The sequence below is a fragment of the Ambystoma mexicanum genome, chromosome 1q (assembly GCF_040938575.1).
Source record: "Ambystoma mexicanum isolate Mex_15411 chromosome 1q, UKY_AmexF1_1, whole genome shotgun sequence".
Classification (NCBI taxonomy): domain Eukaryota; kingdom Metazoa; phylum Chordata; class Amphibia; order Caudata; family Ambystomatidae; genus Ambystoma; species Ambystoma mexicanum.
Genome location: NC_090922.1, coordinates 435,963,792 through 435,978,822, shown reverse-complemented (window position 1 = coordinate 435,978,822; position 15,031 = coordinate 435,963,792). Strand labels below are relative to the sequence as shown.

Genomic DNA, 15,031 nt, shown 5'->3' with positions numbered 1-15,031 from the left:
ATTGGCTAAAATAGAGGTTAGTCCTCTTTTGGTGAGCAACTTTAACTGTTTAGTGATCAGTTCTTTGCAGTTTAGAGTCTTTGCTAAGACTATGGAATTTAGTGGTCCTCCTTCGGTTAGTTTATGATCCTCTAGGGGATTTATCAACCATGGAGGAGGGAACAAGGTCCAAGCACTTGGCACATCTACAAGGGGGTTCAGATATCACTATAATGGTAGCGATTGGATGTAAGATACATGTTTTCTCCTTGCCAAGTTCGGTCTCTTAAGCGTCAGGTTTTTGCCAATATCTTCCTTTTGTCATGGTAGCAGAGTCCTCCTTCAAGAGCTTGGGAGGTCTGAAGGTCTCCGTCTTGGCAGTTTGGCAAGACATACCTTTCTTAGTATACACATGTCTGGGGACAATTGTGTGTTAAGTCTATTGCTTTTCAGCTTCGCTCAGGATAGGTTGTCCTATTACAGATTAATAAAATGACCTTTTACTCCCATTTTACCTTTTATGAAGATTTGTCTTTCCCACTTGGTTCCCCAGTGTAGTTATGTGACATGTCCTGTTTCTAATACGATATCTTCCTTTAAAGCATGGGATGGAACCTACAAAGCTTTCACCCCCTAAGGGGTATTTTTCTTTATCTCCAGGAGAGCTAAGTGTTTATCTTCTTTTATTTGCTATCTAAGTTCCCAAAGATGGTATGAATTTAAGTGTTTTAAATGTTTGATTGGACAACAGAGGAGTTTATTACTCTGATGGGTTTTTTCCTAACCTATTAGTATAGGAAAACTTTGTTCAGTGTTTCTACCCCCCTCTTTTTAACCAGTTGGTTTTGGTGGCCTGTAAGGAACGCTGGAATTGGCACATCTTCCAGTTGTTTTTCTTGCAGTGGATTTGGCTATGCCTTATAAGACAGTTATTCAGGCAGCCTAGCCTTGGGCAATACTCTTGCAGTCAGCTGATTGATCAAATGAAAACATTTAAAACATTTTCTTCTCCTATTATTTTTATTATATTGTCACTATTGTATTGATCATGTTGTACTAATGGGATGCAAGGGCTTCAAACCTGCATAATATGATCCTCCTGTCTTGTCATAGAATGGCTAATCCCCACACTAACGTGAGATGGGGGTTTAGATTCTATTAAAGACAAGGAGGCGAGTATTATCCCACCCACCCACCCTTGACATGATATGATATGGCAGTTATGACAGGCGTATACACAGGTGTTTCAAGAGAGAACATTCTTTGGTTTGTTGTTCTTCCCATCCACCCACCCTTCTTGTTTGTTGTCCTTACAGCTACGAGTTGAGGTTCTGATCAGGAGTGTGGCTCACAGTTACAAGATGTGGAGTGCGTGGTACGAGAGCTTCGCTGAATTTGTCTTCATCGGTTATCATCTGATCTGTGCAGTGGACGTCTGGTTCAAGACAGCTACAGAAAGAGGAGGTGGGTTTCGAGTAATGGACTTATATAAGGAAGGGTCCCTGCTCATTGGTCTCCTGCAGGGCATGACCTCTCCTCCATGATGGATTGGGGAGCTCCCTTACATTGACATTGAACTCTATTTAGTTCTGTTCTCTACAACTTTTTTGTTTGTAAAAGTTTTTCCTTTGCTGCTGTCGTTTCAGAGTAAAGATTGTAATGCATAATACTCGCCTCCTTGCCTCTAATAGAATCTAAACCCCCATCTCACGTTAGTGTGGGGGATTAGCCATTATGTTTGTCGAGAGCTTAATGAATAGCCCTAGTTTCCGGCTTCTGAATCACGTTTGAGGAGACCACAATTTTGTCAATTTTGACCTTTTATTTACTGCTATTTGATTCAATTAAGCTGAGTGTCATTACTCCTCTTGGCCTCTGGAGACTTGGTTGCTCTTCCTCACAGATGCTTTTCACATCCTTGATTGTCCATTACTTGGCACTTGCAGATGTTTTCTCCGTTGCTTAATCTAAGAGAAATATGTCTTCCGTACATGGCTATCCCTCTTGACTCCCTTTGTGCCTTGCAATTATTCCTTGATGTGGCATCCTTGATCCCAGGCCAACAGACTCTTCTTTACTCCTCACTCAAAGCTGGTTTTCCAGCGTCTCCTGACTCGGCAGCCCTGGTCGGTCTCTGAGAAAGCTTGATTGGTTTCAACACAAGTCTGGCGTCCATCTTTTTCTCATGGCTGCTTCAGTCAAGTTATATTTTCTTCTGCAGCAAGCCTCTGTATGTCTCATCTACCTTGCGTTTCTGCGTATGTACATCACTTCATCTCTACTCACTTATTCCTTCAGTGCATACGATTTCTTCATATTCGATTACGTTTCTCCTATTACTTCCGTTACATCTTCATTCTTTAAGTATTTGCATATTGTTTCAGTGCGTTTTCGGGTCTTTCCTTCATGACGTCACTCCGCCCTGGTCCGATTTCACGTATAGCTCTTCGATGTCCAATGGTGTGTGCAGACATCTTGCCACTCTTTCAGTGCAGGGCACATTCAATATGGTTGTCTGAGTGCATATCGTCTCTTATACACTCAATGCGGTATTGGGACAATACCTGATGTCCCACATAGGGCTCTTCTCTGCTGTTCCAATATGATGGAGGTGAGGGGGTGGGCGCTAGCGATGACATGCCCATCTGCTCCTCTAAATTGTATTCAGTGTAGTACCCAATGCAAACCCCAAGCCTCACCCTGCAAAGTAACCAGTTAGGGGGCCGGGTCCAGCTCTCCCTGCACCACAATTCCGTTTTATTTGGCACAGAGACAGTGCAGGGCACTTACCATGGACCCGTTAAGTAGTATGTCCTTGAAAGAATTGGTATCGATATGAAGGAATAAACCATTTAACTTAAGAAGGCAGTTAGTACAAGTAGATTGTAGTCAGAAAGACAGCAGTCCAGTGAGATCAGGGAAAGGCAGGCAAGTTTTTGGGCAACAGAAGGACAGGCTAGAAAGAGCTGCAGAGGCATTGTCAAGCATTGAGGTGAGAAGTACCAGGAAAAAGAGGCAAAGCATAAGAAGCAGCAAGGGCAGAAAGCAGCCAGTAGCAAGAAGCAGCGTTAAGTTGCAAAAAGCTTCTCCAGCGGCGTTTGAAGTAGAACGTCAGGGATATAAAGAGGCTAACTTTCTGTGGCACATGTAGTCATTGTGACAGGAATGACAAACACACCACGCTTGCGAGGAAAGAAGGGTATGGGTCCCTGGCATCTGCTTACTACTATCACCATGGCAATGCCCGGGCCCACGCTTTGCCGGCTACAATGCCCGTTACCTGCCGGTGCCCTCCTGTCCTAAATCATGGAGACTGGTTAAAAAAGTCAGATGATACTCCAGTGTGAGCAGATGTAGTCGGTTACAGTAGAACAGTAATCAGTCCTGGAAACTTGTGCTTGGTTCATTAGACACCATGAACACCAGATGATTAGCTAGAATGTCTTCATGACAAAAAAAGGTTTCGACAGCACTGGGAGCGCTTGCATCTCCGCATGACAGCCTGCATCAGCTCACCTATTTGATTAACCAAGAATGTAAGTGACAATAAAGTCGATTGTGCTTCTTTGCTGTTCATTGCAAGCAATGCAGATATTGCAAATTGTGATGATGTGAACGGACCTCCATGATACAGGCACCTCTGCGTAGAAGTTTCATTAATGGCCAGTAGATCCCTCTCTATAATAGCATAGTTCTGTTCACCAGTGATCAGTTTACGGGAATGGTAAGCAATATGGTGTTCCATGCAAGTGGTCTGATTTCTTTGCAGCTATTGCTACTTCTGAAGAATCTGCCTCGATAATAAAGGGATAAAAGTTATCTGGATCATAAAGTACCTGGGTGGTACTGGTAAATAATCTCTTCAACCTCTGGGAGGCCCTTCCAGCAGGGTCATACCAGGTGAATTTCTTACTGGTACAAAGCAAACTTGTTATGTCTGCTAACTGGTGGGCAAAGGCTGCAATGAAGCACCGAAAATAAATGACAACGGCCAGACACTGCTATGTGGACTACATATCATGAGGGCTCTTCTATTTGAGGATGGCCTCTGTCTTGCACGGATCAATCTAGACCCCTGTGTCACTGACTATGTACCCCAAGCACTCCATGTGGGACCAGTGAATGCACATTTGTCACTGGCATATTTTCTGAGCTCCTACGATGAAGGCAAGAATAGAAGTATATTATCTAGAGAGACTAAGACGGAGAGTCCCATCACGCCAGGGAAGAGGTCATCCAGGAACTGTTAAACAGAAGGGTCATTGCTCAGCCCAAACGGCATTCAATGGTATTCTAAGGGCCCCAAAGGTGTTTTAAAGGCAGTTTTTCATTCGTCCCCTTATTTTATCCAGATAAAATGGTATGCTCCACATATGTCAAGCTTGGTATATACCTTAGAAAACTTCAGAGATTCCAGAATATCCTGGGTACCAGTCTTTGCATGTGACTTCATTGAGAATCCAATAATCAATACAGGAATGGAGTGTACTTTCTTCAGTGTGTGCCAAGGCCAGAATCCTCGCCTTGTCAAGAGGGAATGAGAACCTCTTTCAGCCTATGGTGGGAGGCCTACCAGGGAGAAATATTATGGTGGGAGGCCTACCAGGGAGAAATCTAGAGCCAGTCTTTCCTCTGAAGAGGACTGCAGCAGTTGAGAGGGTCCCAGTCCTTAACCATCACACTTGTGTCAGCATACGGTTATGCATTACCCATTTGTCTCGCGCCATACTTCCTGTACAAAATGCTTGCCAAGCTCTTTGTTTCTTGTAGGGTCAACAAATTCGAGAGGAGTCGGAGCATGAAACACCAAAAGGAAGGACGCCATCCATCACCATATGGGGTCCTCAACTTAAAAGAAATATCTGGATTCAAAGAAAGAAATACTCTAGCAGCTAGTACTACTGACAAATCACTGCAGAGGGAATATGAGAAACCAGCGGAGCAACACCTACTCAGTGGCAAGCAAAGCCCCACAGCGATCTCCAGCATCGTGACGACACACTGCAGCCAAACGTAATTCCCTAGACCACCAGGGACCTAACAGTGGGGTTGCGGGACCCAAACAACTAAACATATTTAAGGGGAGCAAGGGAATAAGCCCCCTAACATGAACAGGAGGAACAGAGTACCTCAGGCTGCCGTACTTCTTCCCCGGGGAGGCTGCGCTGAGAAAAGGGGTGTCCCAGCCCAGGGAGTGGGAGAAGATAGATCTAGATTGGACAGGGAAAGACAAACAAAGGCCGGGGGCGTGTGTGGTTAGGCGAGATAGTTGCATGCACTTCATAATCACACCTTACACTGAATGAATGAAGGGTGACTGTATAGAAGGTGGTTGGAGTGGTAGTATGGAGGAGGGAGTAGTAATGTGGAGGAGTGAAAATCAAAGAGTGGAGGTGAGACCTGGAAAGAATGAGACATCGGAGGGAAAGAGGAGAGGGAGGCAAGGAGAGGTAGGTGGAGTTGGAGGAGGGCGTGTAGGGAGAAAAAGGGAGAGGGAGAGGAAAAACAAGAGCGTGGAGTAGGAAACTGACTCAAGGCATGTGTCTCCACGGCACAATTCACTATCCCTGTAGAACACTAACAATTGGATAGAGTAGGGGCAGTTAGGAAATTTCTGTGGGACAGATGGGACAATCTGCTTTTAGGCCACCATTGTAACTTCTACATGCAGGACTGGTAGCTCGTCACTGAAGCCTTGTAAGGAAGCCATCCCAGGACTGATTAAGGGCGTCTTAATCCGTCAAGGTGCGCGTCTCATCTGCGCCATGTAAGAGACGCTTCTAGGAGGTGATCAAAGCTATTGCTTCCAGATGGTGTAGTAGGTGGAGCACCAAAGGCCAACCCTGAGCCTTACTCTGTGAACATTCAACAGGAAGGAGACCAGGAGAGCCGGTTTGCTACCTCTAACACATAGCAACTTTGCTGGGTTGTGTGTGGCACAGAGACATTGCAGGGGACTGGCACTATGACATAAGTTGGGGTACTGAAGATATCTAAAATGACATGCTCCAAATGTTGCTTTACGGTGAGATGTAGCAAATAGTCTCTTGACCAATGGCAACGGAGGCCAAAGGTGTTTCATCAATTACCTCTACCATCTTATACTGCATGGTAATCACTGACCTTTAGGAGAAACCCAAATAGACTTAGTTCCCGGATACACCAGCGCTAACTAGAGCAATGGTAGAGCAATGGTAGTTGGGGATACGAGTTCCTACCTCGTTTATCCGGACCTCAAGTGCCATGAGGAGAGCCATCTCATCTTTACGGCCCAGGCAGACGTTAAAAAAATAAATTAAATAAATGGTGTCAGGGAAGGCACCATTTCTTAGTGATGGCAGGAACAGATCACAGTCAGGATGACAGCAGAATCCTTTGTGATCAAGGAAAGCAGTCACAGTCATTAGGAAATTGAAGAGTAAGCCAAGAGGAGCTGCATGGGCAGTGTCAACCGTGTAGGAAAAGGGAGAATCAGAGTAACAGAGGGATAGAAAACAAACAGGCATGAACTAGGAAAAAGTGGCAAAGCCAAGGAAGCAGTGAGGGAAGAAAAGCTGGTAGCAAGATAAGGTTTTAATACGTGAAGAGCCTTTGCAGGCTGTATTAGAACCTCGGAGGACCAGACGAGGCTAGTGTTCTGTGGAAATTGTAAGTCATGGTGATGGGAACACCAACACCAGTGGGCAAGTAGGAAAACAAGGATGTGGGTTCCTGGCACATGTGCACCCTGGATACAATGGCAGCACCAGTGCTCCTCCTGCTAGGATGTGGGTTGCCCACTAGCACCTCCCGCTTTCCACCAAAATTCTTGCTGCCCGCAGACAGGTGGGACCACTTTGCCAATGGGATACAGCCGACAGACATAGAACATCAATACTCGCAAGTGACGTAGTAAATTCTATTTGGGGTGCGTAACACTTAGCTGAATGTCTTTCTTGGCCTCGGCTGTCTTCGTCGTCACATGTTGTACCATCTGGACTCTGCTACCATGTATGACAACCTAGTGCCACAAGGTTGTCTGGCTGAGGTCGGTCATCCGGGGCAGCCACAAGAGCGGGACCACCCAGGTTCTGCTGCCTTTCCCCACAGGTCTGAGTCCTGGCTGCCTAGTGTAGGGAAGGCATGGTATCACAAGTATGACACTGACACAATGGATACAATTTGTAAAATCGTTATTGAAAATGTTGGGGTCGGAGAAACTCCTAGTGGAGTCCGTCAAATCAAAATTGGCCTATGCTAAGTAAATGTAATGCCTGCCCTATCTCTTGTACATAAAGTGTAAAAAGGGAGAAATGTATGCAATGGAAAAATCAGTGTTCAAAAGAATAAGGTAGGTGAACCAGTTCTCCTCCTCACATTGCATCTTACTGATCAAGGCTGTCCTTGTAGGCAGGATGACACACACTCTGGCTCGGCTTCTAACATTCTAAGCAGTTCCAAACCGTGGATTGAGGCCAGCCTGGCCTTCCACGTTAAAGTCTCTTTCTTCTCCTTCAAAAATGTATTTCACCGTAAAGTTCACAAAGATCCCCCTCTGCCGTGTCAGTCCTTACAGCACATAGGGCACGTAGGTCCTCCACTGTCATGCTCAGACCTCTCATGTCACAGTTCAACACAAACTTGCAAGGGCGCTCCCTTCCCAAGCTTATTGTACTTCCGGTCTCCCTCAATCGCGCTCGCACCCCTTTCAGATGTCGAAGACTTATGAATGTGCGTGGCTCTTTTTACAGACCACCGCAGGACAACTTCGACTCAAAGTTCACGCTTACTCTCACTTAATTCACTTTTGCTGTTTGTTCACCTTATAGCTGCAAACAATGAACCTTTCACAGAGACTTTCAAATGGGCTACTTCCTTTCGCCGGACCACCCCGTTACTCAGTATCGCTGATCTCACAGCAGCCTTTTATTTCAAAGTTAATTCCCAGGTCTGCCTTTCTTCGCGTCTCATCCACACGCGTGCAGCCTTCACTTGTGATATAATGTTGTTACTTCATTCGCTTTAACACACACCAGTCTCTCAGGTTGCTTGCCAACTCACCGGCTGTGTGTGCTTCTTTCTTGTTTTGCCATTTCCAATTCATGACTCAAGGTTAGTACCACAAGCTTGGCCTTGTTCCCCAACTCTGCTGTTCACCCAGGAGGGTCGCTGGCGTCCTTTTAACACAATGCAATCATCACTTGTGGGATCTGGCCTTCTCCACGGGTCTTTTGCGGTCTGTATGAGGCAACAACCTCCAGCAGGGAACCCTTGGGGTTTTCGGCCCGCTGCTCTCGTCCCTTGGTCCGTTGCTCTGGTCCCGTAGCTGTGCCTTTGTCCCGGAAGTTCTGCTCTTACTCGTGTACCGCCTTGCTCAGAGTGTGTCTTTAGGTGTTGCCTTTTATTCGTGTAAGGAGAGCACTGGTATCAGGTGTATGCACTTAGTGTAAAGTGCTTGACTTTGCCTGGCCCGATTTACGGGACATGTCTAGTAAGATGTGAGAAAGTTAGTCTGGTTACTCCGTCACCCTCTTCCTCGGCCTAGTGTTTGTGTAAAAAGGGTTGGGGGGTTGTGGGGGGTGTAGGGACTTCCGATAATCCAACAAAATAGGATGGGGTAGATAAACAAAAAAGGGGGGAATACTGCGTTTTACCATCGACTGTCTCACCCCCAATCCCTGAAGACCCCTCACCCAGGTGATCCTCCCGCACTGGTCCACCTCTAGGGTCTGGATCCAAAGGCGATGGCCGTGCCCTGGCCACCTAAGCGAGAGATCCCCGGGGACTAGCGGGTGAGACACCCTCTGGTTTATCACACTAGCCAGTCAATTTGATTTTTTGGTGTAAGTATTCACTCCATGCTCTTTTTTACCTCTGAACTTTAAATCGTGCCTTTCCTTCACAACTTTAGGAGTAGCTCTATGGCTGAGGTCTTAAGCTACTTCTCAGCTCTCTGCCTCCTAGAACGTCCCCCCGCTCCTAATCCTGTGGCTAGTCTTTGCCACTCTGATGTCTCAAGAGTCACTGTCTTATCACCATCTCTCTTCTCTCCCCTCTTTGATGTTCCTACCTGGTTTCCCTTCTCTCCTTTGCCTCTCCAACCCTCCATTCTTCCTTTCACCTTCTCACCATATTCTCCCCACACTATTCCTGCCTCTCTATGGGCCTACATTTATTTTCAAGGTGGGCATGCAATTGGGATCATAACTGAGAGAAATGCTGTGCCTTTGCATTACTTAAAAGCATCTATTTGGAATGGCTAGAATGAGGGATGTTGCATCACTCCAATACGGAGGCCACAAAGAGGCATTGCGCCATCATGGAGTCAAGCAACATCCCCTCTATGCTCGCTTCACTCCATCAAGGGACAGCAATAGTATGCATTCACTCCAGGTCTTCTCAGTGTATGATCTGATATTTTCTGAAAATCTTTGCTGCGGTCTTGGAGGAACTGCCTACCGGAACCTCCCATTTACGATGATTGTCTTTTGAGCGTAGTCTCACGAATGTTAATGTGCCACTCACAGAACACTCTGTTTTGTTAGTCCCTCCTTGTTTGCACCTCAAATCTTGCAGACTGTGTGGAGTATCTCAGAAAATCATGAACACCATTAAAAGACTAGGGTAGAGATGGAATGGAGGGCCTGGGATCCTTGGTTTGCCACCAATGGGGCCAACATCATCAAGCGCACAGAGGTCCTCAGGCCACAGATTCTTCCAAACCCCCAACACCTTGCTTCTCCACTGTGACCTCAAAATACCACTCAAAATATTGTAGCAGCATTAACAGCATACATTTATGTGTCACTATATATTTGCCACAAAGAGGAGAAGAGTATAGGGAGGGTGGAGGGAGACAAAGGCATTGTGGTGCAGACCCCTTACCAAGCTCCAAAGGAATATGAAACCCCTTCAAATATATACCTCCAAAAAGAGACATGTTGCCTTCTGCTAGGAGGAACACTAAATAAGACGGGGCAACCACCCAAGAGCGCCCAAACGTTTCAACTTGCTTATACACCACCTGGGTATAACCCTTTTCAACAGCTGGGACTTTCATCTCTTCTATAAAAAAAAAACGTTAGCCGCTTATACTACGTGAAAACAATGTCTGACTGTTGTAAACAACCCCAAGCTTAGCAGAGTACAGCACAGATACTTGCGAGTTGTGTAGTAAAATTCCATATACAAGGCTTGCCAAATCTACTAACCCACTCGCACTGGCGAGGAGATTTTACAAAGGGTAAGCACCATTTGCATGGTACTCCACCTTGCTGGCGAGTATGGGGATATCTGGAACTTTTATTTGACAATTACTGCAAACACAAACTTTGTTTGCAGCAAATTGCAAATAAAGGTGTCACTGTATGGCTGGCATTTGGGTGGCAGCATTGCACAAAATATGCAGTCTGCTTATGGTGACATGCACCATTTTACAGAAAGTACAGGTAAATATGTTGTCACCAGTCTCCATGGGGCAAGTGCATTTCTCCTGAATATGTAAATGTAGTAAATGTAGGAACTCGCCCTTCAGGTCTAGTGGGATTTAGAAGAATTTGCAAGGCCTGAATCAGCATTACCTCAGGCTCGTTTATAGAGCGAGAATTAATATCCAGAAACATCAGCATCAACATGAATTACTTTTTAAACTCCCAATGCCCTCAGTAGGTTCTTCCTCACCCTCCAAACTCTCACCTTAGCTGTTACTTTACTTTCAAGGTTCTTTTGTGCTGTAGTGCACCCTTGAAGTAAATATACATACCCCAGTGATAGTCACTTATAAGCCCATCTCTGAATAGCTCTCTCAACTCATTAGCATGCTTTCCATTCTGCATCGTAGGATCCCCACAAGTTGTATTTGAGCCTCTTCAAGTTTGTTTTCCAGAATCTGAATCAGGTTATCATTCATTCAGCACCCCATTAACTACAGTTTTGTTACATAAACAGCTGCTACTCCAACACATCCACAACAGCCCTAAATGCATCCACCATCATTATCTTTTTTGTTCAATCCCCAGCCTATTTTTTTTGGAGATGATACAAACTCACTGTGCCCCCAGATCTTCCTCAAGTGTCGCCAACATATTAAATATTACCCTTTCTGTTTTGTGCAGCTTCTCCATTTCTCTCTGATTAAGGGCTGAATTGCTAAATATGAAGGATGAATGGGGCTAGAGAGGGAGAACCGAGTAAATCAATCACCTCTTAGTTCCAGTTCACTAGGGCATTTCCCAGCAGATCTCACTGCAGCCCCAGAGCACTTTATACAAAACACCAATAACACCCACAGATTAGTGCCACTACCTCATCTCAGCGAGACCAGTAAGGAACCAAGCCAAGTTCCAGGTCTCTTGTGTATCTCATCTCAACTCCCTGGCTATCTATCTACACCAAATGGCTAGATCATGTCATCAAACCTTCTATGCTGTCTTGGTTTGAACAGGTCAAACGTACCCCTACGCCTTGTCCCCTTTTCTCAATAATGCATGGGCATCCCCGCATGGGGATAGGATAGGAACCATTTTGGCCTGCAAAAATGCATATTCCCCCTTTAAATTTAGAGCATGCGAAGGTACACCCTGCTCACCAACACCTTGCCCCAGTCCTCTTTTCTGCACAGACAACAACAAACCTGCCTCGTGTTAGCAAGTGATTTTTTTGGGCTGTGCAACAGTTTTTTCCCCACCACTCTGGTTTCTCCCGTTATTCAGCCTCCTGCCTCTCGCGCCCTGCGTAAGTTGGTTGCGAGCATGTTTACCAGATGGGTCTCCTGTGAGGGACCATTCCTAGCTTCAGACCCCCACATGCCTTGCCTACAGTGTTTAGGGGTGATCACCAGTGAGATTCCTGCACACTGTGCAATGCACTTACCCTGAGATATCTGAAGAACCGGTTGCCAATGTGGAGAGAGATTTTGTTTGTGAACCACTCCGGAACACCTACCTTTATTTGTTGCAAGCCAATGACCACCAAGCAGGCAAGTCCCATTTTCTCTAGAGTACATCAGGATGAAGACTGCTTTGCTGGGAGTTCCTCCCTGAGAGGGGTCCACCCGATCCTCGTACTGACGCCCAGCACAAGGCTTATAATGCTACCGGTGCTCGCACTGTGGGGTCTGTGAGGGGTCAGAAATGAGAGGCGGACACAAAGTTGTAATGTTTTCAACATTAGACATTTTATTAAAATAAAAGGGTTTGAATAAAAGCCTTTCTGTCCCTATCCTAAAGAGTTTCCCTGCCTAGGAAATCAAAACTAAAGATCAGTCTGTGTCTTGTAGTCAAAATTAGGCAAACTGTGCTTGTGTCCAAAACGTATCTGACCTTCAGACTAAAAATAAACAACAAAAGGTGGAAGGTAAATGTCTTTGCTTTAGATTCAGCAAAAAGGTGTACTTACGAAGTATGTTAATCCAACAAAACAATCCTCACATCCAGGGGATGATTCCCTTCCCCTTTACTGTCTCAGGTAGAATATTGAAAATGTTCTGTTCAAGCAATGATTCTTTAAGATGAGAAGAAATGTCTCTTTCACATAACACTTTAAGGATGATGAAAAGTGTGCTTTGCAAGCAATGGTATTTAAGGATGGAAAAAGTATTTCTTCTACACAGCAACTTAAGTAATAGTGTTTTAACACTTTCTTAAGGATGATGAGATAAATGTCTTTTCCAAACAATGGTGTTTTAAATATGTCAACACTAGCTCTTCTACACAGTAACTTCTAAAAGACGGTCTCCTGGTATGCTCTCCTGCCAGGAACCCTTTCACAATGGCCCTCATTACGACCCTGGCGGAATTCGGAAAACGATGGCGGAAATGCAATACCGCCATCGAATAGCGCTCGGTGCGACTATGACCCGTCACCGCAAAGTACGAAGCCATTAGCGACACCGTAGTGAACGCCAACGCTAACTGCACCAAGCACGCGCGCGCGCGCGCCATGCCAAACCGCAAACACCACCATGGCGCAAGGGTACGCCAATTCCGACCCTAGCGGACATGTACCTAACGCCATGAAGCATGGCGGAATGTACCATTCCGCCATGGTGAGAAGTACGGCATCGCGAATCAACCGTAAACGGCCCCACTGAGTGCCTGTACACCGCTCCCTGCCCACAAAGTACAACTCCCCGTAGGTGCAATGAAGTCACAATGCAACCATTGAAATGTACAAGTCACCCATGCATGCCAACGAACAAAAGAAACACAACAGGGGCCAATGGGAGCTGCAGGGCACAGATGGCACGAATACAGAAGCCATCCCAATGGACATGACCACAGTCCCCCACCAAGAAACGCACGCAAACACAGGCACCTGTGACCAGCAATATTCAGAGAATCACATCATTCCACCAGTCCACCTGGCTGACCGGCATCTGTTACACAAAACCCAATCCCCCGCCCCTGAGCATGACAACATTCAAACTGTCATATTGGCAGCCCCCATCCCTGACCTCACGGGCTTCGTAGGCAAACGCGCCCAGTACAGTACCACGCAACTAAACTCCGAAGCTGGAACCCAATGCAGATCTCCCCACAATACATCGCCCCCCAAATAGGCATATGCCACATCACTTGCAAAGAAAAACGCTACACGGGCCAAATCAGAATAGAAATTTAATGCACATCAAAATCACCAAGCCCATACAGCCATCAGGCCATGAACTCCAAAACACTTTTCACCATTGTGTGCTGCATCCGCAAGAAATGACCAGCCACTACTTGTGTGACGCCCTGTTCCCTCATGGTACACAGAGCCACATTCACGTACGAAAAGGCAACATGGAAGCGCACACAACCGCAGGGCCGTCCCAATGGGGAGGCACTAGTCCAGCTGAAAGGCAGAAATGTTGCTCCGAGCCACCAGTACTGCGTAAGGGCATGTGGGCCATTGGCGATCGTCCCATAAGATCGTAATGCTGCTCCACTGATTAACACGAAGCAGCAGGTGTCGGGAGTAAAACCCATCTGCAGGAGTGGCATACAGATGGCAGTGGCAAAAGGGGAGGAGATACCTGTCAACCAAAAGAAAAGAAAAAGAACAGAATGGCCATCAGAACTACATTCCAACAACTCACTTCAATGATCACACTAAATCCACAGCCATATGCATGCTAGCCCACTCCAAAGGATCATCACCACCCCAAAACCACTTGCGACTCATAACCATCTATATCGAGGTGCAAACACCATCACAAACGAGTGTACCTGTGCATGCGTCTGTCAAAACAGAATCCATCAGATGGGAATGTTAACGTGCATGGACACAAGTGTCTGAGGGCGCGTCGAGACAGGGAGGGCTCAACAAGGCCAGATAGACGATGGTCCCACTATGGCAGCCCTGCATCACCTAGCGTAGGGGAGGCGGATAGATCCCAAGAAGCCCTGTACATGGCAAACTCTGTATCAAATCACCTGCCCATGCATCCATCCATCATTCCCTCATCCCGGGATCAAAACGCCTGAATAATTACTCACATGACATTAGAAACATCCATTGAGTCTGTGCGTTATGCAGCCTGCAAAATCCACAGTGCCCCAGCCCGTAATTCCAGTGTCGTGAAGTAACATGTATTTGGGAACGGCCGGCCTCATCGGCCACGTAGCTATTGCGCATCCCAAACTATTCATATCAATCATTGCTTCCTCGCCATGGCCCCTGTCTCAAGGACATTGAACAATAGAACGTTATATTTGCAGTCAGACCTGTGGGCATCTCCTCGCCGCTAGCTGGAAACCGAAAGCGCCGCCCTTCGAATTCCTCATTTGCAACATCACGTCGAAAAGGCATCTGTGGCCGTTTGAAATCACTAATTATTCCATCGAGTGCGGCTGTGTGTGAAAATGGCAACTGCCTTCACCCACAAATGGGACGCCCCGCCCGTCGTTGCAACTCGGTACAGTGATGCATGAGGGCCCACCGTTACTCGAGTACTACGTTCCACTGACCCTTCACAAGTCTGTTCGCGACTGCACAGATAGTATGTGAAACAATGGGACCACAGCAGAATGAACATATCAACCAATCTTACACGGCCATCGGGTACAAATACATGATTGCAATAGCAAGATGC

The 15,031-nt window shown here is 46.3% G+C and overlaps 1 protein-coding gene across 2 annotated transcripts in view; it reads right to left on the bottom strand.

Annotated features, from left to right (window-relative positions):
• The window catches only part of TRADD (TNFRSF1A associated via death domain), a 264,029-nt gene that overhangs the window by 67,103 nt on the left and 181,895 nt on the right, over window positions 1-15,031 (bottom strand). The window contains exon 6 of one of the 2 annotated variants that reach the window (XM_069639954.1): window positions 13,558-13,972. The exons of the other annotated variant lie outside the window; for it this stretch is intronic. Within the exon in view, the coding sequence (XP_069496055.1) occupies window positions 13,611-13,972 (362 nt within the window). The 3' untranslated portion in view covers window positions 13,558-13,610. Of the gene's footprint in view, window positions 1-13,557; window positions 13,973-15,031 lie in introns of those variants that run through there. 2 annotated transcript variants of the gene reach the window in all.